The sequence below is a fragment of the Eumetopias jubatus genome, unplaced genomic scaffold (genome assembly GCF_037043125.1).
Source record: "Eumetopias jubatus isolate StellerSeaLion01/CBP00866 unplaced genomic scaffold, mEumJub1_p1.0 scaffold_11, whole genome shotgun sequence".
Lineage (NCBI taxonomy): Eukaryota > Metazoa > Chordata > Mammalia > Carnivora > Otariidae > Eumetopias > Eumetopias jubatus.
In genome coordinates this window covers 106,982,047-107,009,018 of record NW_028274817.1, presented here as the reverse complement: position 1 = coordinate 107,009,018, position 26,972 = coordinate 106,982,047, and the positions used below count along the sequence as shown (strand labels likewise).

At 41.7% G+C, this 26,972-nt stretch overlaps 1 protein-coding gene and 1 pseudogene across 14 annotated transcripts in view; both read left to right on the top strand.

Annotated features, from left to right (window-relative positions):
* Nucleotides 1–26,972, top strand: part of PDK3 (pyruvate dehydrogenase kinase 3) — a 114,373-nt gene that overhangs the window by 27,479 nt on the left and 59,922 nt on the right. For all 14 annotated transcript variants that reach the window (XR_003612191.2, XR_015769480.1, XR_015769476.1 and 11 more), the window contains exons 5-9: nucleotides 1,229–1,318; nucleotides 13,799–13,876; nucleotides 22,326–22,402; nucleotides 23,714–23,815; nucleotides 24,195–24,305. Coding sequence is in view for 1 of the 14 variants with exons in the window: in XM_028122566.2 (XP_027978367.1) it covers nucleotides 1,229–1,318; nucleotides 13,799–13,876; nucleotides 22,326–22,402; nucleotides 23,714–23,815; nucleotides 24,195–24,305 (458 nt within the window). In the remaining 13 variants the exon portion in view is untranslated. The remainder of the gene's footprint in view (nucleotides 1–1,228; nucleotides 1,319–13,798; nucleotides 13,877–22,325; nucleotides 22,403–23,713; nucleotides 23,816–24,194; nucleotides 24,306–26,972) is intronic.
* Nucleotides 13,892–20,885, top strand: LOC148163128 (large ribosomal subunit protein eL19 pseudogene; annotated as a pseudogene).

The window sequence follows — 26,972 nt, the reverse complement described above, 5'->3', positions numbered from 1 at the left end:
TCACTGATAAGCTTGTACACCTCTGTTTTTCTTCCATTTAATCATTTGGAAGTTTATGCATTGGCCTAATGCCCTTATTTGTCATTTTTCATAATTTAAAATCTCCCCTATTTTTTTTAAAGATTGATTTTATTTATTTATTTATTTATTTATTTATTTATTTATTTATTTATTTATCAGAGAGAGCACAAGCAGGGGGAGCAGCAGGCAGAGGGAGAAGCAGGCTCCCTGCAGAGCAAGGAGCCCGATGTAGGGCTTGATCCCAGGACCCTGGGATCATGACCTGAGCCAAAGGCAGACGCTTAAACAACTGAGCCACCCAAGCATCCCAAAATCTTCCCTATTTTATCCCCTAATTTAAATTCTCCTTTTGTGGAATCTAAGTTATCCCCAATTTTTGTTTGATTTGAAAATAAGTACACTTATAAACATTTGGATTCAGATTACTTTTTTCTTTGGGGCTCCCTTTGGCTTTTATTCAGAAGCAGTATTTTGTAAATCTTGTGTATTGTGGAGGTATTTGAATGTAGTTTTTTTTAAGATTTTATTTATTCATTTATTTGAGAGAGTGAGAATGAGAGAGAGAGAGCACATGAGAGTGGGGAGGGTCAGAGGGAGAAGCAGACTCCCCACTGAACAGGGAGCCTGATGTGGGACTCAATCCCGGGACTCCAGGATCATGACCTGAGCCGAAGGCAGTCGCTTAACCAACTGAGCCACCCAGGTGCCCCTTTAGTGTAGTTTGAAAGGTACTTGAACAAAAAAAAAAATATTTGAAAACTACTCCCCGTGATGGAGGCATTTAAAATATTCCCAGTGAAGTCACTTCACAGGCCTGCACTAACAGTACAGACTGCATTTTCTAAATAAGTAGTGAATGTTGGAATCACTGTCTGGAGTAGTACCGAGAAGGTGAGTAAACTTGGCTGAGGAGGAAAATAACTGTTTCATCCAAGTCATATGGGGTCAGGGAGAAAAGGGCTGGACCCCTGGCACGTCTTACTGCTTTCAGACCTGCTAACTGCAACCAGCAGATCTTAGAGCATGTCCTTCCTCCTTTGCCATCCAGTAGAGCTGATCACCCCTCATTGTATGTGTTCTCTAGCTTTAAGTCACTCACTCTGGATGCTAAAATGATTCTTGCAAATAAGACAGTCCTTTCAAAACTTGTAAGGCTACATTGCCTGCTTTGTTTTTAATCTCTCCCTTCCCTTTTGTGTTTGTTTAGCACTTCTGTTTGGTGGTGACACTAATCCTGCTCATCCTAAACACATTGGAAGTATTGATCCCACCTGCAATGTGGCTGATGTCGTGAAAGGTAAGGAGACCACTATAATGTTAGTGATTGTAGGCCAAGTAGGACTGTGGTTTAGATGAGGCAACTCGGCCATAATGTTATGGTGCTGAGTTCTTTGCTGATTCATCAGGCCACTCTGGGCCCAGACCACTTGTGCCAAATAGATGTTCTTTCTGGGCAGTTCAGGAAAAGATGCATAATTAGCAGTGTTTGAAATGGGAGTTTCTACCTCATTGACTAGTTTTGTCTTAAACACTAAATGGTTGTTAGCTTAAGAAACATTCTAAGTTTTGATTGCTCCCATTATCTGAAACTTCTAGAAGATGTAAATCCACGTTCTAAAGTTCGGCTAAATTCACATGTTTATAAAATTCCAGCATCTTTTTGGTGTGCACCCCAGGTTTGGGCATCTATGTGGCATGTGAGCTTCACAGGTTCACTGGCCATCGGGCTGGTTGGACACTGTTCTAGTAGCCTTAGGGTAGAACAGAGCCCCACAGCCATACATCCTTGGTACCCAGGCACTTTGAATTTGAACATCAGTTTCCTCATTATTTATTTAAGGTAAGTGTTACCCCCAGAAAGCCTTCCTGGTTGTAAGTGACCCACCAGGTGCCTGGACCTTTTCAGGGTTTTTTTTTTTCCAGTGTTACAGTTACTCTGTGCAGCTTCAGATCCCCAAAATACCCTTCCCAAGATTGGATCTCCTACTGTGGCCTTCCTCTCTCTCCTCTAAACACCCACACATTTTCATGACCACAGCTTTCCCGGTTTTCATCACAGATCTTAGATGCTCCTACTTTTTCTGAACTGTGTAGCTCAGTAGGAAGCAGACAAGGGCCTTGTCTTCTTGGTGAAGCTCTCAAGCCCACCTCAAGCAGAGTGACCTTTGCTGTTTGAGCTTAGAGGGCCAAGGGAGGTGGCCTAGTAGGTGCAGCCTCCCCATTGGGGGAACAGACCAGACCTTCAGTGGCTATCGGTAAGGAAAACCTGTACTATTTGTTTACTCTGGGCATTGCTAAACCCAGGGAGAAGGACCCAGGCATGGTGGCCTTAGTTCACCCAAGGATCTTTGAGCTGTTCTGGCCTCGATTTAGGTAGGATACATCTACTCGAATTATTTCAATTATAAGGTGAATAGGCCCAGCCTCAGCTCTCTAAGAATCCTGTAGATTGCTCGCTCACAAGGTAACCCTGTGGTTGATCATGACCTCTGCAGGTCGCAGGTGGAAGGGGAGCAGGATCAGTCTTTTTCTAGCATGTGTTCATCGGACCCTAGCCCAATAGCTTTTGTGAATCAGAGAGCCTGGTTCAGGTAGTTGACTGCCCTTAGAGAAAAAGGCACAAATTCGGAAAGCAAAAGGGCATTATTATGTACTGCATATATGCCTTTTCTTTTGAACTACAAGCAATTTGAGGTCTGCTTTTATGTTTTACATATGTTTTATAACTCATATAGAATGTAATATATACCTTTAAGATGGTCCATGAATATTCCTTGGTTTGATAAATGTTAAACCTTTTGATAATTTACTTTTTTAAAAACAGCCTTACTGAGTTTGAATTCTCATATCCATACAAGTCACCCATTTTATTATATTTATTTTTTTTAAAGATTTTATTCATTTATTCATGAGAGACAGAGAGAGAGAGAGAGAGAGAGAGGCAGAGGAAGAAGCAGGCTCCCAAGGAGCAGGGAGCCCGATGCGGGACTTGATCCTGGAACTCCAGGATCATGACCTGAGCCGAAGGCAGACGCCCAACCATCTGAGTCACCCAGGTGCCCACAAGTCACCCATTTTAAAGTGTACACACAATTCATTGGTTTTCAGTGGTTCAGCACAGGTGCACAGCCGTGCGTCCATCACCACCATCAACTTCACACTGTCCTCACCGGGGAAAGAGACTCCATGACCGCTGGCCAGCGTTTCCCCCCACCCAGGCCTCGGCAACAATGGATCTACTTTCTCTCTCTAGATTTGCTATTCTGGACACATTACATAAGTGGAATCACACAATACGTGGCCTTCTGTGTCTGGCTTCTTTCACTTAGCAGGGTGTCTTTAAGGGTCCTCCGTGTCACAACGTGGGTTAGTACTTCATTCCTCACTGCTGAGTAACATTCTGTTGTATGGCTATACTGCATTTTGTTGATTCATCAGCTGATGGACACTTGGGTTAGCTGGGCAACCTTGAACATGTTATGTTAACTTCTTTGGGCCTCAGTTTCTTCACCTATAAAATGGTGCTTTTGATAAGTCATCTTTATCATAGGGTTAAATGAGTTACTATAGAGAGAGCTCCCGAAGCAGGGCTCGCACCCAGTAAGGACTGCAGGCAAGTTTACTAACGGTGGTCCTGGGTCATCGTATAAGTCGTTTGGCTTCTCATTTTTTAGGTGTGATACCAGTATTGTGATTATGTTTTTTTAAGGTGTCCTAGCTTCTAGAATGCTATTTTGAAATGTTAACACATGTAGAATGACATGTGGGTTTTGCCTCAAAATGACACAAACAGAAAAGACTGGGCACGTGTTGAAAACTGTTGAGGTTGGTAATGGGTACGTGAGGAGTCCTTATACAGACCCGTGTTTATCATCTCATTGATTCTTCAGTCTTTCATTCCCTTTCAGAGAGATTTAAGCGATGAATCAGTGCAACTAGATAAGTAAGAGTGTTCTGGGCACCTGGTAGCACTTCTGTGGTGCAGAGAGGTGAAGTGGCGCTAACGTGGGTCAGGAAGTCAGGTCGGAGGAGAGGAGGAGGAGGAGCCTGCTGCCCTTGACTCTTCAGGTGCAAAGATTCTGCCGTTCTGCGGCACTTCCTGTCTGCGCTGCTCTTCCCCGCCCTTGTTCTGTACTTGCGGTCGTGGCCTTACCTGTACTTTCGTTGGGCTCTCTGACTGCGCGGTAAATTTCTCAAGGGCCGGAATTGCTCTCAACCACTTCTGCATCCCTCCTAGGGACAGCAGTTTTGTAGTGAAAACTAGCTGAAGGTGCAAAGCAGTTGGACTGATAGGTGAAAGACAGAAAGTGGGGAGTTTATGCCTCCGGTCTACCTCACAGCCTCCTGATTTCTTCGTCCTTTGGAGTCAGGGTCTGACCACGGGCCACATCGTCCCCTTCCTCCTCCTGTGCTTACTCACAGCTCTGACTCCTCTCTTTCTCTGGCTGTTTGCCACTTTTTACCCAGGGGCACCCCTGTTGTGCTGTGAATGACGCTTCGGCAGTGTCATCATGTCATCATTCCTGCCACTTGTCGGCATAACGTAGAGCCTGGATTCCTGGTGATGCCGGGGCATGTGACAGTCACCCCCTGTGCTCTTCGGCCACTCAGATCACCACTTCCCCTGACACCCACGCTTGCACACACATTCCTGCCCCACACTCATGTGGTAAAGAGGAAGGGCTCGCGTGCTCCCTGCTCCCCCCACTGCATCTTTCAAAGCAGGTTGTTTGTCTTTCGACAGCCCCTTCCCATAAGGAACTGAGCAGCGGAGGGTGGTTTCAGTTTCGGAAAGTGCATAAACACATCAAGCTGCGTTCACACAGTCAACTCTTCTGCCACCCTTCATTCCCTTCACAAATCGTGCCTACTCATACCCACAGCACACTCAGTATGCTTGTGCATACTTTCTAGAATGCTCTTGTGCTTTTTCCACCTGGTGAGGTGGATGCTTACTAAGGGCCATTTACTTGTCCTCAGACCATTGGTATAAGTTTTGCACCTGTTGTGACTCCATAATTTATTTCAGTATTATGTAAACTGAAGAAATGGGAGTACAGAAAAGAGACTTATGTCCATTAAAATCAAGTTGAATGCTTTGGAAAGACTTGATAAAGAAGAGTCTCTTAAAAATGTAAGGAATGACAGTGAACAGATAGCTTTTAGGTTACAGGGCAGCGCTGAGTAAAAATCTCAGGAAGAACCTGAGCTCATGTTGCTTCACAAGTATCTTTAAGTTTATTACTTTTTAAAGGGATAGGGATAGGAATTCACAGATATATGTGGCATAGTTTATCTAAGAAAGATGACCTGGAACCCCAAACCGATCCATATTGAAGGAAAAGGCTTTGGCCACATCTGAAAAGGTTGGCAGAGGATAATTATATATTCAAATGTGCATTTTGAAGTTAGTATTTACAATAATAGTCATACTTTGGGGCTTCCTACTTTATCCAGCATTTTTGTCAGTGATCCAACTCCTGTCCCCAGTTGGGTCAGTTGAGAGGACTAATACCATGGTACCAAAATACTAAAAAGTGCTAATTGAAGAAAGTTTAGAAAATATTGGGGAAAAAGAAAAGAGAATAACAATACCTGTTTTCATAACTCGGTGAGAATGTTGTTTTATACATTTGAGTTCATACCACATTGACAGATGAGTATGCAACAGCAAATAATGTGAGTAATCCTTGTCTTTACAAAATCCATAGTGTTTGTCTGTTCTCCTTCTCCAGCACTGATGCCCATCACACACGACCTTCCCAGATGCATTAGCACCTGACAGTGTAGCCTCTTTTTATTCCTCAATGGAGTATTGGCCTTAAATCAGGTCCCTTTCCTACCATGGCGAAATGGGCTGGGCAGCCTCGCAGGCAACCGGGTCTCTTCTCCCTGCAGACTAGAGCACATTTGAGCAGTCAGCTCTCTGTTGCATTGCCTCTGGGCCCGCTCTTAATTCTCTGAGTGTCACGGTACCTGAGCAGATGCTCTTTCTGGCTCAAGAGAAGACTGAGGGAATGAACAAAGTGGAGAGCACCAATGGTCAAAAGGCCTGCAAATTCTTGCGTGTCTTCTGGTGGAAAGGCACTGGAGTCTCTACCCCCAGATGCCCCAGGAGCAATGATCAGAAGGTCTCAAAGGGCCCACGCCTCACAGTTATTCCCAGTACACCTGAGTGCTGTCCTTCAAAGAGGACAGTATCTTTTGGCTCTTAGTGAAGTCTTACTGCTCCCTTCCCCTTTTTTGAACAGTTGGTATTTTTTCGTTGGCTTTTTATCTTCTCATATCCTACTAGATTTCTCAGTTACTTTACTTGGTGTATCTCTATCTCAGATACTGTTTTCCTCTCATTCTGTTTCTGGAAGCTTGATGTGGAGGGAGTAGGGGTTTTGGGTTTCACTGACAGCTCTGCTATTGATTTTTGCAGCTGTGAAAACCCTGCATGAGTTAAGCACAGTCATATCTCCAGCCCACATGCTCTGTGTGCACGCGCATGTGCCTATGTGTGCGCATGTGTGTGTCTCACAGCCTTACGGAGCCTTCATGAACGCACAACGATGCACACTTAGGTCTCTTGAGACAGGCTACAGAACACCTTTATGTGGAAGGGTAGGGACAATATTTTTATTTTTGACTAGGCAGTTGTATAAATGTGTAAAAGTGGGGTACATCTTGCATAACACTGATTAAATGTGCAGAACACTGAAGCATGACTCCTTGCTGCTTACTTAGCACATTAATATCTACCTTTACACATCTGCAAATTATAGCCTCCTGGTAGTGAATGCTAGAATTAGTGTTATAAAGCTGTTCCTGTTATCCTCTGGGAGGTACCTTCTGTTATGACCCCTGTCTCTCCTGTCTTTGTAAGAAAACAGGAAATAAATTGGAAAATCCTGTGGTAGGATCATTTTAAAGGTACAAACTTAAATGCTTGGTACAGAAGTCGGCCCTCACAGTGATGTTAACTTGCCTGTGTTGTTCCTGCGTGCTATTATTGCTCAGCATAACAGCATACAAATGGTATCCTGAGAGCAATGTCATTATTCTGGTTCAGAAATAATGTCTTGTGCTCTTACTTAGGGTTCTTCAGGTTGCAAGGTACAGAGATCCACTTGTGTTAGCACAAGAAACAGACTTATTAAAAGAATCTAGTAGGTTCCATGGTAGTCCAAAGGCAGGAAGCACATCACAGTTGGAGCTACAGACATTGGAACTGGGAAACAGAAAACAAGGTTGTTTTCTGTGTATCTTTGCAACTGGGGTTGCCAAGTCACGGTCCCTCCATCTTTCTCTTGTCTGTAGGTTGACCGACTTGTTTAGGGCAGCTCGTTTAGGGGAATGGTGGGCACTCCAGGCCCTCTAGATTATAATAACTCCCAGTGTGTCCTTTTTGTCTTCTGCCCTGCCTGAGTGTCTTGATCCTAAATTCTCAACAAATGAATTTAGTTGGCTCAGCCCATCTTTTTGCCCATGACCACAGGTTTTAGGATTCTGGTCAAACTGTAGATTGGTTGCCCTATATTAGATGTTCTGTCCCCACTTGTCTAGTTGGCTGTGGTTTGGAGAGTAGGAGAAGGTCCAGTTCTTAAAAAAAACTCTGGTTCCCACTTGGGATGGGTTCTGGGTAGAAGGATGATAAACATACCTTACCAGGATTTCTTTGTAGCTTAGAAGGGTTTCTAAAGCAGCATATCTCTGACTTTGTGATGCTTCATGGTCATTTATGTCACCTCTACTGACAGTGGCTTTTTACACTTGAGCTTGAAAGTTTTTTATATCCTGTTAGACCCAAGTTAGGGACCTTGGCACCCTCGTGTTTGGTTTTTTAGCACTCACTCAAATTTATCCTTGTCTAGCCTCTTATATTTGTAAACAAATGATTATGTGTCTTTACGATAGGGGCTGATATTTGATAGAATTCTGTGGTGAATTTTGAATAGGAAAATCTTCTAATAAAAAAGTCTAATAAAGGGCGCCTGGGTGGTTCAGTTGGTTAAGCGACTGCTTTCGGCTCAGGTCATGATCCTGGAGTCCCGGGATCGAGTCCCGCATCGGGCTCCCTGCTCAGCGAGGAGCCTGCTTCTCCCTCTAACCCTCCCCCCTCTCATGTACTCTCTCTCTCTCATTCTCACTCTCTCAAAATAAATAAATAAATCTTTAAAAAAAAAGTCTAATAAAATAATTTACATAATCTATTAAACATTCCTGTGTGCTTTTTTTTTTTTAAACTAATTCCTGGGGCACCTGGGTGGCTCAGTCAGTTGAGCATCCGACTCTTGATTTTGGCTCATGTCATGATCTCAGGGTCCTGGGATGGAGCCCTGCACTGGGCTCCACACTCAGTGGGGAGTCTGCTTTGAGAATCTTTCCCTCTCCCTCTGCCCCTCCCCACCTTGCACTCTCTCTCTTTGTCTCTCAGGTTAATAAGTAAAAAATAAATCTTAAAAAAAAAACCCTAATTCCTGGCTAAGTTGAATCTTTTGGGCTACTTGCTGTTGAACCTTCACCCTAACCTGTAGATAAAATATATTTAGTCTTGTGTGTTTACAGTTTGAGTAGCCTGGGGAAGTATATATGTGTGCCACACTGACAGTTTTGTTACTTTATGATCATTATTTTTCTTGAAAACAGATTTTTAAAATAATAGCATTTATATTCGGTGACAATAATAGTCATTTCCTGATACTTGCTTTTAAAGATTGGTGGTAAATACTGGCCCAAATATATTGCAGACAAAAATAATTTGGTAAATTATCATATTCTACAATTTTGGCTTCTAATTAAAAAACAGAAGTGTTACTGGAATGCTTATTGTAAGTAGAACTTGCATTTTACTCTAGAATAAAGGAAATGAATTAGTAAGCCAGTAGTTGAATTTTGGTTATATTGTTTTAAAGCTTTTTCATGTTTATGTTATTTAACTTAAACAGGAATTGTTTTGTTTGAGTATACATGTGCTGTCATACGCCCCAGTACCCCATGACCATTCATGTCCTGGGAGAGACAGTGACAGAATTAGCATGACCTAGCCTTGGCTTTCTAGGCAAGTGGGCCCCAAATCAAGCTTCTCTTCAGAATTACTTGCTAAGTTTTTTTTTTTAAGATTTATTTATTCATTTTAGAGAGAGAGAGTTCACAAGCAGGGGTAAGGGCAGAGGGAGAGAGGGAGAGAGAGAATCTTAAGCAGACTCTGTGCTGAGCATGGAATGCAGGGCTCAGTCTCACAGCCCTGAGATCAAAACCTGAGCCAAAACCAAGAGTTGGACACCTAACCGACGGAGCCACCCAGGCGCCCCTTAGTTTTTTAAAAGATGGATTCCTAGGCCTCAATACAGACCCGCTGTATCATAATTTCCAGGGGTTCATTTTATAATCTGTCTTTTTTTTTTTTAACTTGGTAATGAATTCTACATACAGCCAGCTTTGGAAAACACTCTAGGCCTTAGTTCCCAGTCTGACCAAAAAGAATATCTGTCATCAGTATAACTGACTGCACCTTGAAAACTTTCTCATGGATAGGAGGATTATTCCATTTCACAATGCCCCAACATTGGCTCCAGCCATCCAGTGCTCTACAGACTGAGCCAGCCTGGTGCCCCCATAATGCAATTCTTAATTACAGCATTGATACACTATAATTAGGAGTATGGTTTAAAAATTCTTATTCACATGTGGTTTTAGGAACCATACTGTGTCTTTGCGTTTCAAGTTGCTTGTTTCTTTCTGGACTCTGTCATCTTGCACATGTTATACTGATGTAATACTTTCTCTGTATAATGCTCTTATAATCTCACGCTCCTGGCCAAGCCAGTGCCATGAGGAACTAGCACATTTAGCGGGACTGGGTTCTTTTCCTTTTAGAGTGAATGGAAGAATGGCGTTTAAATGTCTTTAAAGGTGTTATATACTTGGGGCAGTTGTTTTGTGGAGGTGTGTTGGCTTTGTATGTGGTTAACGAAGCATCATTTTCAGATGTCAGTATTTGTTGGTTGAAGGAAAGTGGCCTTGGAGGTTCTCAGTCGGCTTTGTGCTATCGTGTCACTAGGTGGAGATGTAGCCTTGTTTAGCGGTGTAGCCCAAGCAAAGAGTGAGTCTTGATTTCTTGTCTCTTTACAAGATGACTTTGCACGTATTTGATGAGGTTCCTTCTACTCTAGGGAAAAACTTGTAAATTTAGTATAATTCTAAATTTCATTTTCTTTTATTAGAGTTTAAAATCAATCCTACTTTAATGTCTGTTTTCACACTGATCAACTCTGTTTTAAAAAATATTTTTTTCCTCTTAGTAACATGTCCTTTGTCCCTCGTTGTTTCATCTTGTCATAGTTAATCTAATGTCTCTGTGATTCTTTATAGTGGTTTAATTCTAAAAGTCTAATAAAATCAGAATTTTTACTTCGAGGTCAAATATTATGTAAAATTTTAATTCAGTAGCAATATGAAGTACATGAACCAAAATTTATAGTCTGAACATACCTGAATCTTATCTTTATATTATTTTAGGTTGACAGTGTCAAATTTTAATATATTTAAATTCTGTAGGGGTTACTTTTTCCCTCTTTCTTTCTTCTGTTCCTCTTGAATCTTTTGTTTTGTTTTTTTTTTAAAGATTTTATTTATTTATTTGACAGAGAGAGAGACAGCGAGAGAAGGAACACAAGCAGGGGGAGTGGGAGTGGGAGAGGGAGAAGCAGGCCTCCTGCTGAGCAGGGAGCCCGACGCGGGGCTCGATCCCAGGACCCTGGGATCATGACCTGAGCCAAAGGCAGCTGCTTAATGACTGAGCCACCCAGGCACCCCTGTTCCTCTTGAATCTTAAGTATCTATGCACAGTATTGATGTGGAGGATTTAAAAAAAGTATAAGCCAGTCTCCAGAGACCTGGTGTCAGTTGAGAACATTGCAAACGAACCTACGAAGCATTTTAAAGTAATCTGAATATCTGATCTTTAGAAACTGTGAATGTGGAACTTTAAAAGAAAAATCTCACTTTGGAAAAGATTCTGGCTCTTCCTCAAATGTTTAAACATTGTGATACCTTATGATCAAGCAATTTTCCTCTCCTAGGGATATATCCAAGGGAAATGAAAACATATGTTCACCAAAAAAACTTGGACATGAATCTTCATAGCAGCATTATTCATAATAGCCACAAAGTGGAAACAACCCAAATGTCCCTCACCAGATGAATGGATAAACAAAATGTGCATATGTGCAGTGTCATACTATTCAGCTGTAAGGAGGAATGAAGTACTGACCCACGCTGAGACACGGATGACCCTTGAAGACACTCTGCTAAGTGAAAGAAGCCAGACACAGAAGACCACGTATTGTGTGATTCCACTTAACATAAAGTGTCCAGAATAGCAAATCTAGAGAGAGAAAGTAGACCTGTGGTTGCCGAGGGCTGGGTGGGGGTAAATGCTGACCAGCGGTCATGGAGTCTCTTTCCCCGGTGAGGACAGTGTGAAGTTGATGATGGTGATGGATGAACGGCTGTGCACCTGTGCTGAACCACTGAATTCTGTGTACACTTTAAATGGATGACTGGCATGGGTATGAGAATTCGATCTCAGTAAGGCTGGTTTAAAAATAAACTATCAAGAGGTTTAACATTTATCCAAGGAAGGAATGTGTATTGACCATCTAATAGAGATATACTAAGTTCTGTATGAGTTACAAATCCAGTGTAAGACAAACCCTGACCACAGATTGCTTACAGTACAAGAGAAAGGGCACCTGTGCAGTCTATAATCACCTTTGCTTTCTGAATGTTTCCCGGCTTTTGGGATGTAACTGCCTGAATTCTCTTCCAGCTATTTCTTTAAAGTCCTGATCTTCTTACCCTATGTCTTTTTTTTTCCCTTTCAAAAGCAAACTGTTGCTCCTCAGACTTCGATAAATATCAGCCTGAATCTATTACCTTTAGCTAACTTAAAGGACATTTTTAAGCTATGGTAGTGTCCCCAGTAACTTAGAGTGTGTGGCTCATGGAAACCCATTCATTCAGCAAATACTTATTGATATTTCTTTACAAATAATTGGCAAATCTTAAAACTTTTGGCATTATTATTATTTAAAAAGGTATTTTAAAATTCTTTTTATTTCAGTTGATGAACCAACATTGATATATTACTATTTTTTAAAGATTTATTTATTTATTTTAGAGAGAGAGCACAAGCGGGAGGGGCAGAGGGAGAGGGAGAGAGAATCTGAAGCAGACTCCACGCTGAGTGCAGAGCCCGACTCAGGGCTTACTCTCACGGCCCTGAGATCACGACCCGAGCTGAAACCAAGAGTTGGCCACTTAACCAGCTGTGCCACCCAGGCGCCCCAACATTGATATATTAACTAAAGTCTCTAGATTACATTAAGGCTCACTCTTTGTGTTGTATAGTTCTCCTGGCTTTAACAAGTGCATAATGACATGTATCCACCATTGCAGTATCCTACAGAATAGTTTCACTGCCCTAAAAATGCCCCATGCTCTACCTATTCATCCCTGCCCCTCCTACCTCCCCCTGAACCCTTGGAAACCACTGATCGTTTTACTGTCTCTGTGGTTTTGCCTTTTCTAGAATGTCATATAGTTTTTTAATTAAGAAAGATTTTTTTATGATTGAAGTATAGTTGACACACAATGTTACTTTCAGGTGTACAACATAGTACTTCAACAATTCTGTACATTACTCTGTGTTCACCATAGTAAGTGTAGTCACCATCTGTCACCATGCAAATCATACCCACAAAAAAAATAGCACCTCACAGCAGTCGGAATGGCTAGTATCAGAATGACAAGAAATAACAAGTGTTGGTGCAGATGCAGAGAAAAGGGAACCCTCGTGCACTCTTTGGGGGAGTGTATTTGGTCCAGCTACTATGGAAAACAGTATGGAGGGTCCTCGAAAAACTGAAAATAGCGATACCGTATGATCCAGTAATTCCACTTCTGGGTATTTACCCACGGAAAACAAAGACGCTGATTCGAAGATATATGCACCCCTACATTTATTGCAGCATTATTCACAATAGCAGCCCAAGTGTCCATTGATGGATGAATGAATAAAGAAGTGGTATATACATACAATGGAATATTACTCAGCCATAAAAAAAAAACAAAAAGAATGAGGTCTTGCCATTCACGGCAACATGGATGGTCCTAGAGGGTACTATGCTAAGTGAGATAAGCCAGACAGAGAAAGACAAATACCATATGATTTCACTTATATATGAAATCTAAAAAACAAAGCAAATAAACAGACTCATAAATACAGGGAAACAACTGGTGGTTGCCAGAGGGGCAGGTGGGGGAGGGGTGAAATTGGTGAAGGGGATTAAGAGATACAACCTTCCAGTTATAAAATCATTAAGTCACAGAGATGTACAGCATAGGGAATATAGTCAATAATATTGTAACAACAAATATCTTTTTGCTGCAATTTAGTCAGGTTGCATGGTGTTCAGAAGTATAGTCTTGAGTTTATAGATTTTCATGGAAAATGCCTTTTAGGAATATTTAAAAGCTAAACAAATGTACGCTTAGTATAGAACTGGCCATATTGTCATTAGCGTGGTATTTTGATGTTGTTGTGGTCGTTAAATCTTTAAAAGAGGAGAAATTCTGGTTCAGTCATAATAATTCTATTATGGCCAAAAAAGACTAGTTTTTAAAAAGCAATAATTAATTGTCAATCCCTCAGGTTAGTAACTATCCTGGTTTTGTTTATTTGTCTGTCTGCTTATGTCTAAAGCTAAACTTTTTTCTTTCTTTGCAGATGCCTATGAAACAGCCAAGATGCTGTGTGAACAGTATTACCTGGTAGCTCCAGAGCTGGAAGTCGAAGAATTCAATGGTAAAAGAAAAATCAATTTAACGTTACATACAAATAAGTTGACTAAAAATCTGATGATACCTGAGCTGTATTTCAGTGACAGCCTCAAATTATGCTGCTTTTTCATCTTTTATTTCTTTTTAAAGCCTTTCTATCTCTTTGGTCACCTAGGTATATTGTTGTAAGGAGTTTTTGTACAGGAGTATGTACAAAATTTGCACTCAGAGTTCTTGGAACAGAAGTCATCAAGGTAGAAAGTGCACAAGCATATGAATAGGCAGTTCTCAAAACAACAAATGCCAAGCAGCAGTAAACATATGGAAACGTGTTTAATAAATCAGAGGAGTACAAACAAAGATGGAGAAATGCCAGTTTTGACTTTGAAAATGGCAGTGATTATAATGTTGTCATGCTCTGAATTGGTGCCTAGAAAAATACTCTCTCGACAACACTTACACATTTCTGGTATAAGTTTAAATTAATACAGCCTTTCTCCAAAAATGCTAGCAGTGTCCTTTCTCTTGGCCCAGTAAATTAAAATTCAGTAATGGTCATATTCTTTGGTCCGGTAAATTAAACTTCAGAAAATTTATTATGAGAAAATAAAAGTGTACACAGATGTATGTACAAGAATAACAATCACAATGGTTTTCTTAAACAGAAAAATTAGAAAACAACCCACGTTTTCCACAATAGAAGATTATTTAAATAAATTGTGGTATGTCCATAGGTTAGAATACTAAGCAGCCATTCAAAATAATGCTTTAAAAGAATATTGAATGTATGGAAAAAGTTGAGTTTTTTTAAACACAGGCTATCGAAGTTTGTAGTGGCGTAAGTTCAGTGGAAAGTATCTTGAAGGATACAAACAACAGCTTTCTGGATGGTAGGGTTATAGCTGATTGTTATCTTAGTCATATGATTCTATATTTATTTGCATGTTACCTTTATTCATTTGTCAGTTATGAGAGACATGCTCTTTGGAAAAATACAAACAATACAGAATGTAGAGTAAGAAGTGAAAGTCCCCTTTCCTTTTGGTGCTGCGGCCGCAGCCATGAGTATGCTCAGGCTTCAGAAGAGGCTTGTCCCCAGTGTCCTCTGCTGTGGCAAAAAGAAGGTCTGGTTGGACCCCAGCGAGACCAATGGAATCACCAATGCCAGCTCCCATCAGCAGATCTGAAAACTGATCGAAGATGGGCTGATCATCCGGAAGCCTGTGACTGTCCGTTCCCAGGCTCGGTGCCGTAAAAACACTTTGGCCCGCCAGAAGGGCAGACATATGGGCACTGGGAAGAGAAAAGGTACTGCCAATGCTCGAATGCCTGAGAAGGCAACCCGGATGAGGAGGGTGAGAATTCTGCGCCGGCTGCTCAGAAGATACCGTGAATCTAGGAAGATCGACCGCCACATGTATCACAGCCTGTACCTGAAAGTGAAGGGTAACGTGTTCAAGAACAAGCAGATTCTCATGGAACACATCCACAAGCTGAAGGCCGACAAGGCTCGCAAGAAGCTTTTGGCTGACCAGGCTGAGGCCCGCAGATCTAAGACCAAGGAGGCTCACAAGCACCATGAAGAGCAGCTCCAAGCCAAGAAGGAGGAAATCATCAAGACTCTGTCCAAGGAGGAAGAGACGAAGAAATAAAACTCCCTCTCTTTTGTCTGTACATAGTGGCCTCGGCAGTAACACAGATCAGTTATTCAATGAAACCAACCTTTATCTGCCAAAAAAAAAAAAGAAGTGGAAGTCCCCTTACTCTCTCAGGACCATACAGAGCTTTGTTTTTTTACGTAAATGGGGTTGAAACTATACATGTTCTATAACTGGTATTCTTGACTTCGCCTTGAAGATCTTTGCATGTATTAATGTCACGTAGAGATTATCCACAGTGTAGATTGCCATTATTTAGTCATTTACCATTGAGCGGACATTTAGGATTTCTAATTTTCCCATATTCTTTATAATGAACAGTGAAGGGTGTGTCTGTGTCTGTAGGGTGGGAAAATTGTGAACACGTGGAAGCATTTCTGTAGGTTGGGTCCCTAGAAGTGGAATGACTGAATCTTACATACGGTGTGGGCATTTACAATTAAAGATCAACCAAATTCCCTCTTAAAAATATGCCAAAAATGTATTTTGCTTATAATGAGATCAACATGTGAAAAGACGTGAGACTGTTGTTGTAGGACAGTTGCCCCTACATTCTCCTAGAAGGTATGGAATCAGAGCTGCTTTGTAAGTCTCTTGGGTTCTCTGAGCAGAGTTGTGCCCATATTTTGGATCAATACACTGCCAGAAGTGAATGCACTTCGCTTGAGTATTCCTGAGTAGAAGCATCTCAGTCTTCTCTCTTCTTCATACTGGCTAAGTGAGGCCTGACCTCACCGTGCACACTTCTCTTTGTCAAACATGGAACTTAAATTCGCAGGTAGTAACCAATTGCTCTTTTGCATGAATGGCAGCCTGAGTCACCGTAAAGGCCAGAGCGGCTAGCCTGCTCTTGCTGATTCCCAGCAGTCAGCTGTGTCACACAGTTCTTCTTAGTGAGGCTGTCACACTGGGCAGTGCACCTTACCAGGAGAGGAGATTAACGACTATTTTTGGCACTGTCTCACGCATGATTTTTGAAGCCCCCTTTCCCATCACTAAGATAAATGAATGCTGCTGGTTATAGGCAGCCTCTAGTTTCCTGTTGCTTTGCGCAATGTGGTTATGATTTCTCTTTATGATTTTCTGAATGTCAGATCTCTTTGGGGGCAAGGCTAAGGGCTGTGCTTCAGCTCTAACAAGTTCCGTGGGAGAGATGCAGGTCAGAGGTTGGTCCTGAACACCTTAAGTAGATGTCACTTTATAGAGAGTGGATGTTTCCCACAGTGTGTCGCCTATCTCAGCTTTCCTGGAAGGAAATCCATCAGATCCAGATTCCCATGACTCATTTTTAGAGCCCGTGTGAACTAGCAGAGCTGCTGCTTTCACGTTGCTTCCATTACCCAATGGGCGCCTTGAACAGGCGTGAGTAACAGCACTGCCCTCTGCTCTGCACTTGAGAGTAGTGAGGCTGCCGCTAGCCCGAGAGAAGCTGTGGTGCTTCCTGAGAATCGTTCCATTAGTTTGACATACCATCTTTCATTCTGAATCTTTGGGGGTTTTTTTCTTTGCCATTGTAGACCCCTGAGAAACTAGTGAATACGACCATGGAGAACATACTACATGAACACCATCAGTATTTACCAGTCATCACTAGAATTCTGGATATTGGGAGCCAGCTCGAATGAACTTCCTTTATTAGCCATTTAATAGCACTTAACAGGAGCATTAGAAATAACAGGTGTTTATCTTCTATCAGGTTTCAGATTTTTCCGACTCGCCCCTGGTGGCAACCCACGTTGGTTTCTCCAGAGACAAGCATCCATTTTGTCACAGTTGTTCTCATTTTAGCTTTCTGATTCTCCTGAGAAATCACTTGCCAAAACATTAAGCAAAGATACCTCTTTTTTTTTTTTTAAACCTGTTTTGGATCCTTCTGGTGAAGGTGAGGCAGCATGGCTCAGAGGAATGGTGTGCGCTTTATAGCCAGCCAGGTGGTGGGGGGAACGCGAGGAGCGACTTCCTTGTCTGTAAGATCGCCTTGTGTGGTGATAAAAGGGTACTGTTTCTCGGGCCTTAAATACAGCACCAGACACAAACTGGGTATTTTTAAAAGGGTGGCTACTGGAAGTCAGGGTTGACTTGGGAATGATAAGACTTATGGTTACTACTTGCATTTCTTCACCATTTCTAGATTAGTCTTTCCTGTCAAGAGGTTCATTCATACCTCTGGGTTTGGTGGGCAACATGAAAACTTCGAGTCAGGGGCGCCTGGGTGGCTCAGTCATTAAGCGTCTGCCTTCGGCTCAGGTCATGGTCTCAGGTCATGGTCTCAGGGTCCTGGGATCGAGTCCTGCATCGGGCTCCCTGCTCAGTGCAGAGCCTGCTTCTCTCTCTCCCTCTGCCTGCTGTTCCCCTTGCTTGTGCTGTGTGTGTGTGTGTGTGTGTGTGTGTCAAATGAATAAATAAAATCTTTAAAAAGTTTTTAAAAAAGAAAACTTCAAGTCATACTATATATACTTTGTTACAAGAGGGTTTACAGGGGCGCCAGGGTGGCTCAGTCGGTTAAGCAGCTGACACTGGATTTCAGCTCAGGTCATGATCTCAGGGTCGTGGGATCGAGCCCTGTGCCTGGCTCCACACTCAGTGAGGAGTCTGCTTGTCTCTCTCCCTCTGCTCTTCCCCCTGCTTGCACTCTCTTGCTCTCTCTATCTCCAAAATAAATAAATAAAATCTTTTTTTTTTTTTTTTAAAAGAGGGTTCACAGGGGCGCCTGGGTGGCTCAGTTGTTAAGTGTCTGCCTTCGGCTCAGGTCATGATCCCAGGGTCCTGGGATCAAGCCCCGCATCGGGCTCCCTGCTCGGCGGGGAGTCTGCTTCTCCCTCTCCCACTCTCCCTGCTTGTGTTCCCTCTCTCGCTGTGTCTCTCTCTGTCAAATAAATAAAATCTTTTTTAAAAAAAGAAAGAGGGTTCACAGAAAAGGTGTGTATCTATCCTGGGATCTTTGATTTCTAGTTTCCCTATATTGGATACTTTTGTGGGTATTTTCAGTCAAGGGGTTCTATACAACAGTTGAAAAGCCATTGCTGGTAGTCCTGTTAACACCATAAAGTTAATCTTTTAGTAATGATACTAGCCAACATTTATTGACTACTTACGTTGTGGCAGGCTCTTTGTAAACTAGTTTATCACTATTATCCCATTTAATCCTTATATTAACCCAATGGGATATGTATTGTGCCCATATCAGATATGGAACACTGAGGCTCAGATGTTTTCAATACCTATTAGTGTGTCTATTAAATGCCAGAATCAGGAATTACTCCCAGTATGACTTTGAACCATACTGTGTACTGTTTCTAATAGCCTTATCCATTGACTTTGGGACTTGATTAATCATCTCTAAGTGCCCAGCTACCTTTTCTCTTAAATGCATTTCTTTTCTGCTTAGCCTCTAGTTTTTTCATTCTTATAGGAGAACTGTCCTATAAGATTCCAAATAAAATTCTTTGTATCCCATGTGGAGTTTTGTTGGTATTCATTAAATGTTGTTTCAGCTAATGGTTTTTGAAGCAATGACTCTGTAAAATAGAGACTTGATTATTTCTTGAGTCTTGAGCATGAAAAACCTGGGCCATTTTTTTCCACCTACTTTTAAAAATGTACCCTTTGATGGAAAATTCATATTGCATTTGTGCTCTATTTTAGAAAGTTAATAAACATCTATTAAGGGTCCACTACATAAAAGCCTTTGGACCCAGGATTAGGTTAAGAGTCATGGACAAAAGCATTGGACTTGGTTTTAAAAGGAAGGAAAGACATCTAACCTATAATGTTCCCAAAGAAAATAAAAGTACAAGTAATTGAGTAAGCCTACAGATGACTCCTAGAGAATGTTGGTCCAAGTGAAAAGAAAAAAAATATCAAAGATTAGATCTGGAAAAAGATTTGGAGTGAAAGGTTGAATTCAGAAGGCTGTTTATATAACTAATCATGCCTTTTGGTACAAGATAGCCTGAGTGTTCAACTTGTTCCTGGGGATCCATTAAAATGACAATAAAGGAATACAAAGAAAAACAGCAAAGAAACCAGGAGCAGTCATCAGTGGACCACTGGTCCTACCTCCTGCCAGAGGGTAAACCGATGGAAGTCTGCTGATCATGGACTGAGCAGAAGAAGCCACAAAGGAGAGGCTGCAGCAAAGATGCGGGGACCCTGGGAGCAGAGCCAGTAGGTGCAAAGCATTAGAAAGGGAAGCCAAAAGGTAGGGGTCAGTTGAAAGCTGGTCTAAGGCAGAGCACCGGTGGGCTTGGGCTGTGCTCTGCCTACAGTCACAAGCATTTTTCCTGGGGCAGAAATTAAAAATAGGAGTACTTTCTTCAAGAATAACCTTGGAAAAAGTGGGGCTGTTCACATACCTGTTGTTAGCCCAAAGTAAAGCCCTCTTCATTGAGAATTTGGGGCACCCTCTGGTCAGAAGCCAGCTTACTGTCTGCCCATCCTAAAGTCACTTGAGAAGTCTTGACCAGATACGCAGGGCTCCAAGTCAGCCTTCTCCTTTAGTTGAGGGCCCCAGGGGGAAATGAACACCGGCTCCCTCAAATGATTCATCCAGTTCCTCATTCTTCAAGAAGAGTATAACTACCAAGGTCTATCAGACCTCGGGCAACACCCAGCAGCATGAGGAAAACCTGACTAGCATTAAACTTACCAGCTGCACTGCCATGGCCAGGAGACTACCTCTCCCCCCCGTCCCCCCGCCCCCGCTTTCTAAATTCGGAGAGAAAATGATTTTGAATGCAGAATTTTGTGCTAAGCCAAACCTTCAAGTGAGTCAGAGGTGTAAGGATTGAGAAATTTATTTCCCAAGGGCACCTTTCTGAGGTAGGGTACTTGACTGACTTGATGGTGTATATAATATGGACATAAGAAATAGTGAAGAACATACTAGAACTTCATTCAAAAACAGTTTGAAAATGATGGCTATGCAGCATGTTTGGAAGGCAATCAATTCTAATTTGAAAAATCTTAAAGAATGAAATGGATACCATGCACTAGAATAGAAGCTGGAAGATCTTAGTGATACGGCGCGGAGAGCATGTTTCTTGTCCAGTTACCGAAGAGGAAGGGTAGTTAGAAGATCCAGGAAACAAAACTGTAAGAAGGATACAGTCCAAATATTCAGTAACCGAAAAAAAGGGTAGCATGATTTTGAGATGTGGGTGGAGGATTAAGAGAATCCATTTCACCTTAAGGCCGAGAACATTCTTCTTCATGTCACCCATGAAGCGTCATTGGAATCACAGGGAAGGAAATGTTGTTCAACTACACTGTCGTGGCTGCCCTGCAGTGATCCATATTTACCTAGTTATGATGTTTCCAACACTGTCAATTTTCAGCCTTTTTAAAAAAAAAGATTTTATTTATTTGAGCGGGAGAGAGCCTGAGTGGGGGGGGGGGGCGGAGGGACAAGCAGACTCCCCACTGAGCACAGAGCCTGATGCAGAGCTCCATCCCAGGACCCTGAGATCAGGACCTGAGCCGAAGGCAGATGTTTAACCGCCTGAGCCACCCAGGTGTCCCTCAATTTTCAGCTTTTGAAAAAAAACCTATAGACAGAGTACAGAAGAGTTCATTAGGCTTGCAGACCAGAATGGAAATACTGTCAACCAAAAGACTAAAGCAGAAATAGTAGCAAGTGGCTGCCTCCGAGTGCAGACTGGGGGATGAGATGGGAAATGGTAGAAGGACTTTTACTTTTTTTCTTTTTTAGAAATTTCATTTCTTTCTTTATTTTACTGAATAATTTCAAAAGTAATCATCAAGGAGTTCAGGATTCGGAGTCACAAACTCTTGGTTCAGTTGTCCCATTTCAGGCCTCTTCTGCTTCAGCAGGCAAGTCACATAACCTCTGCACAGCCTGTGTCCTCACCTATAACCTACCTTCCCTCTGAGCCACACTGTAGTGTCATGAGGATTCACTTGGATAATGCATATGTAAGCTTTTCATCAACCGCTAAGAGCCTAACAAATGTTTGCTCTACTTTATATCCCTGTTACTTACTTTATTAGAGGAAGTAGTTAGGTCAGGTCGAAAATTATAACATGGGTGACTATGTCTCTGTTCTACTGGAGAATGTTCACATAGTAGTTTCAGTCTTTTAAGTGATTTTGGGTCATGAGGAGGAAGGACCAAATTTTCCACCATCTACTTTATAGCCCACGCTGTTCTTAGTGCCTGACATGGGATGCAGTGTTTCTTGTATTTTCCTCCGGAGATCCCTGATGCAAGGAGAAAGGGCTTTGGGTCTCTGGAGGGCATGGTTGTGGGCGGGGGGGGGGGGTTGTCTGCTAGCTACTAGTAGAAAAGTTATGTGAACCTTAAATTCTACTCTATAATATGTCTTGTCTGTTGAAATTGGACAGAGTTAACATTGCTCCTTAGTCTAGTCTGCCAAGAAGATGCACCCCTTTCCCTCTGTGGCTTCACATTCCCCATGATGACCACTGGGGTCACCACTGGGGGTGGTGTCGCCGAATTTGAAAAACACTGAATGATATTTAGATGACTTATATAATGCTCAGAATATTACGACATACATGATAATATTCCAATTTTGCTCAGCCAAGGTTCAGAGAGATTGAGTAACCTGCCCAAGGTCACATGGCTGGTAAGTGAAGGAGCCGGATTTCTCCCTGGGTTTGTTCGACTTCCAAGCATTTGCTTTTTCTCAGCCCTGCCTTTAGAGGTGGAAACCTAAATTAGCCTTTCGTGTAGAGTTCTTTTTTATGTACTTGGAAAATAGAATGCCAGCCACATTCTTCACTTTCTTATAGTTTTGGTCCTTATTCATTGATGGTCTTTGTGTCTGTTTTCAGCCAAAGCTCCAGACAAACCTATTCAGGTAGTTTATGTGCCCTCACACCTGTTTCACATGCTATTTGAGTTGTTCAAGGTAAGTGGAATTTAAAAACACGGAAAGAAGTCTTCATTTTAAATTACTTTGATTCAGGGCATAATGGATTCATTAGATTAGCATAAGAAAAAGGTTTTGCATAACCATTTTAAAACTTCTATTTCTGATACCCTGTGGGTTTTATCATTTGTACACTGTGAGATGAAAAATTGCTGTGTATGGTATAGTTTTCGTGAATATTAGTACATATTGATTTTGAAGCTTAATTGTACTGTAGTGATTTTATGTAAAAATCCATACTGTTTTTTCTTCAGTTATGAGATTAGAGATGCTTTTTAGTTTCCAAACCTGGCAAAGGCTTTATTGATGGTAGCCAGATCAAAATAAATACATGTGTTTGCATATTTATGTTTCCAAACATTAAGCACGTTGGTGCGTCAACGGTTCTTTTCCTACCGAGAGACCCCATAACCCTTTTACGTATTTCAGTCCATTCAGAAGCTCTGATGGAAGCAGAGGGGAAAGATGGTGAGGGGCTGGACCAAAAAGAGGGACCCCCCACACAAAAAAAGCACAAAACCTCTTTAGATTCTCTATGGCTTAGCTGTTGCTTTTGTTAATCAGTAGCTCCTGGCATTTCTAAGAGCAGTATTATAGGCACAAGGTGTTTAAGCTACAATTTCATTTCTTCCGATGTGTAAAACCCTAAATTGAACACCTGAAAAATCAGTTATGCTGATTTGCTTCCCAAAATTATAATGTCACTGATGTAACACTTTAAGGTTGAGATGGGCATTCAATTGTGAACTTTCTCTTCAACAGCTGTGGCTTTTTCAGAATTTCTTTTTAACTGACATTGCTTCTGCGTTTTTGTTTGTTTTTTTTCCAGCCAAATGATTAATTTCTGTGGGAAGCATGAATACTCTCAGGTTTTCCGCCTTCTTTAGAGGAAAGGTGCTCTGTAAATGCAGACTGATAAGGATTTAAAGTGCATCAATGAGCCTCTGCAGCCTCCTTACATGCGATAAAAACATTCCTCTTGGTTAAGAGTTGAATAACTTAAATACCCTAAGGCAAAAACAAAAAGAGAAAAGAAAGAAAAAAAAATACCTAGTATGATGGATGGAAATAAAACTAGATGAAATCAAAATAAAGCATCGGGCAATTTTTCCTTGATCCAAACACACATTTAGCTAAGTTCTTTAGAGGAAAAAAAATGGTGTATAAATCCAACTAATATTTGCTCCACAAAAGTGTTATTGTGTAATAAGTAATCCTGTGCTAGTTTCTTTTTTTAAATTGTGGTTTGTGAGTCAATGGTATGCTACAAAAAAAGCCTTATTATTTCAGAACTCAATGAGAGCAACAGTCGAACTATATGAAGACAGAAAAGAAGCCTACCCGTCTGTTAAAACCCTTGTTACTCTGGGTAAAGAAGACTTGTCCATTAAGGTAACTGCTTTATTTGCACATATACTTTATCAGTTAATTTAATAGTAACCCAGACCTTGAGGAATCCGAGGGAAGAGAAGAAAATGCACCCTGCATGTCTTATTTGTATGTACCACGTTAGATCTTTGGCTTGTTACCTCATTTAAACTTATCGAGCCCCATTTTTCAGGAAGCTGAACAAGACCTCGGCCCAAGTCTGTCGGATTCTAGTGCCCTTCCCTGACTCCTTTGTTTTAGGTCGTTCACAGTGGAACCATATTTCCCTGGGGGATTCAAAGCCCTTGTACATTTTAGAGTTACCTGGTATGTACTTTAGTGAACTTCCTGCTTCATACTAAGTATAGATTGACTTTTAAAAAACCCATTTTGTACATTACAGATAAGTGACCTAGGTGGTGGTGTCCCACTTCGAAAAATAGACCGTCTTTTTAACTACATGTATTCAACTGCTCCTAGACCTAGCCTGGAGCCTACAAGAGCCGCCCCTCTGGTAAGCATCTTAAAGTGCTGCTTAAGGAAAGACCATTAACACGAGAAGGGCCTCCAGCAGAGTGGCCTTTCTCCCTGGCTCCTTACCCTAGCCTCTTTGAATTCGAATGTTTCCTGCATGATTTGGAGGACTGCTACTTTCTTTGTGAATCCTTTGGACTTAGATTTTCTAATTTTGCCCAAGAAACACTCAGAGCTGAGTACCTCACTTCCTAATGTAGAGAAAAAGCACTTCCCTTTGGTTCCGACTGCTGCGGGAGCACCATTCCCCGCCTGGTGCTACCCTCAGAGAGGGTAGAAGGTTAATAGCCGGCGAGCAAAGTTGCCGCAGAATGCTTACAGTTGCCGCAGAATGCTTACGGCTGCCGCGTGGTCCTGGGCACTTGGGTACTGCGCACTGTGGAGACCCAGATCACCCGGGGCCTTTGAACTTCCCCATCACATCTGTTTATGTAATTAGAATGTTAGATTATGAACACATTAAATTTTGTATAGTAAACAGCATAAGGAGGGAACATATAGGTGGCGTATGTATTTTCTGAGCCCTTTCTGTCTCGGCTCTATTAGGCAGTGAGAAAAGCCTCAGGTTACCATGGCAGCATTTAGATCCTGCTAGGGCCACACTTTGTTCCCCTGCTGAGTGTTTCTAATTGACAAACAACAGTTGAACCCTTTGTCATTAAACACAGCAACATATCTATCAGTCTGCAAAATGGTTGAGGGTGCAAATTAAGTTTCATTTTCAAGTCCTACCTGACTGATAAGCACGTGAGATTATATTTTATTTGTATGAATAAAATCCAACACTTTGCATCATTTATTCGAGACAGAGTTTGTTAACTCAACATGTTGAAAATGGAGAAGTCATTTTTATAGGAGTCAAGAAAATTCTTGAAAGATCAGCTTTGAAAGGCATTGCCTTCACCAGGCTCTGGTACCTACTTAAGTAAATGTAGAGAAAGAAAAAAAGAAAAAAAAAAAAAAAACACTGCAAGCAAATCTGGAGCCTTCCCCAGTTGTTTGAAAGGACTGTGGATCCTCTATTCAAGGTCTCAAGAGAGCAATTTGCAGACAGCTGTTCCGTCATCTTTTTTTAAAAAATGAAACTGAATTGATGTAAGAGACCTTAAAATATTATGTATCTTACCTCCCATTTTATAGATGAGAAAATAAGGTTAGCGCCTTGCCCAAGGTCATTGCACTTATTAGGGCACAGCCGCCACTGGTCGTGTCCGCGTTCTTTCCCATGTCCCATACGGCCTCTCCTTTTGAAGAAAGGCTTCCACTAGCATCTGTCCCAATTATCAACTGTATATATCCCCAACTCCTGTCAGATCTTTTGATACCCTGGGAAAACCTGGATGAACCTCACCCAATCTGAGTTAGAGACCCCTCTTCTGTGTTCTCACAGCTTACCCAGCTCCTCACACCCACGACGGTATTGGGCTCAGGCGTTCTCCGTTGTTCCCTGGTAGACCTGAGGGCAGACAATGGGCCTTGCTGGAATGTAGGAGGTGGATTTCCTTGGCGTCTTCCTAGAGTATTCTGGTTTCTTTGCTGTGGTGACCGCATTCATCATCATGGATATGTTGTCCTCACCACCAGCCGTATTCTGCCAGTACTAAAGCCCTGGAATGACAGTGCACTCGGTCATACCCAACCCTTTGAGTTAGGCCCTGCCCTGAGGAAGGAATCTAGGAAAGATGTTTGCAAATGGTAGAAATCCATGTAACCTGGTCAAATTGTTGCCCTGTAGTAGCCGTTATAATAGCAGCTTCCGTTTATTTACTTTTACTAGGTCTTTAGGCACTGTGTCAAGACTTGACACTTGTTATATTATTTAATCCTCAGAGCAGTTCTGAGGGAAGCTTTTTATTAAATCTTCAGATGACAAAATAGTCTCAGAGAGGTTGAGTAAACTGCTCAGAGTGGATTTCTACTTAGGTCTCTCTGAGCCTAAAGCCCGCGCAGCCTCTGCTCTACGAGCGCATTACCCCACTGCCTCCCTCATTAACCTAGTCACGGAATTCTATCAGAGGGGCCAAAGCTTGAGGCACTGAATCTGCCCCTCCACTCCAGACTTACTGAGATTAGTCTCAGTAAGTTCTTACTGTTCTTGCAATTTCTGAGACCTTTTCTTTTTCCAACAACCTGTTACATTCAGGGTTCTAGGACATGAAGATATAGGAGGGTTACTGGAATTGTTTTCTTTTCTCTAAACATATGTGATCTACCATATATCAAAATATATCAGCATTCCCGGAACCTTAGGAAGTAGACTCTCAGGAAATGTTCTTTTCAGTGTAGTAGCCTGGGTACTGGTAGATTTGAACTCTTGTGCTACTCAATTTAATTTTCACTTCAGAGAGCAAGAAAATCTGATAATGGAACTTTGGGATGATGTGGTTTAGTTTTGTTACCAGTTCAAATTCCACTTGATTTGGAATTTGCTTTAAAAATGCTAACAGTTTACTGTAAAATGCTAAAAAAGCATTAGTCAAAACTTGGAGTATTTCTAATATTTTCCAAACATAAAAGAAGTATTTTTGCGAAAATAGATTGTTTGCCCTAAATGAGTATACACATCATTGTAAAGGGTGGATCAATAATTTATTTGCTTTAAACCGGAATTAAGAATTCCTTTTAATTGGGGTGCCTGGGTGGCTCA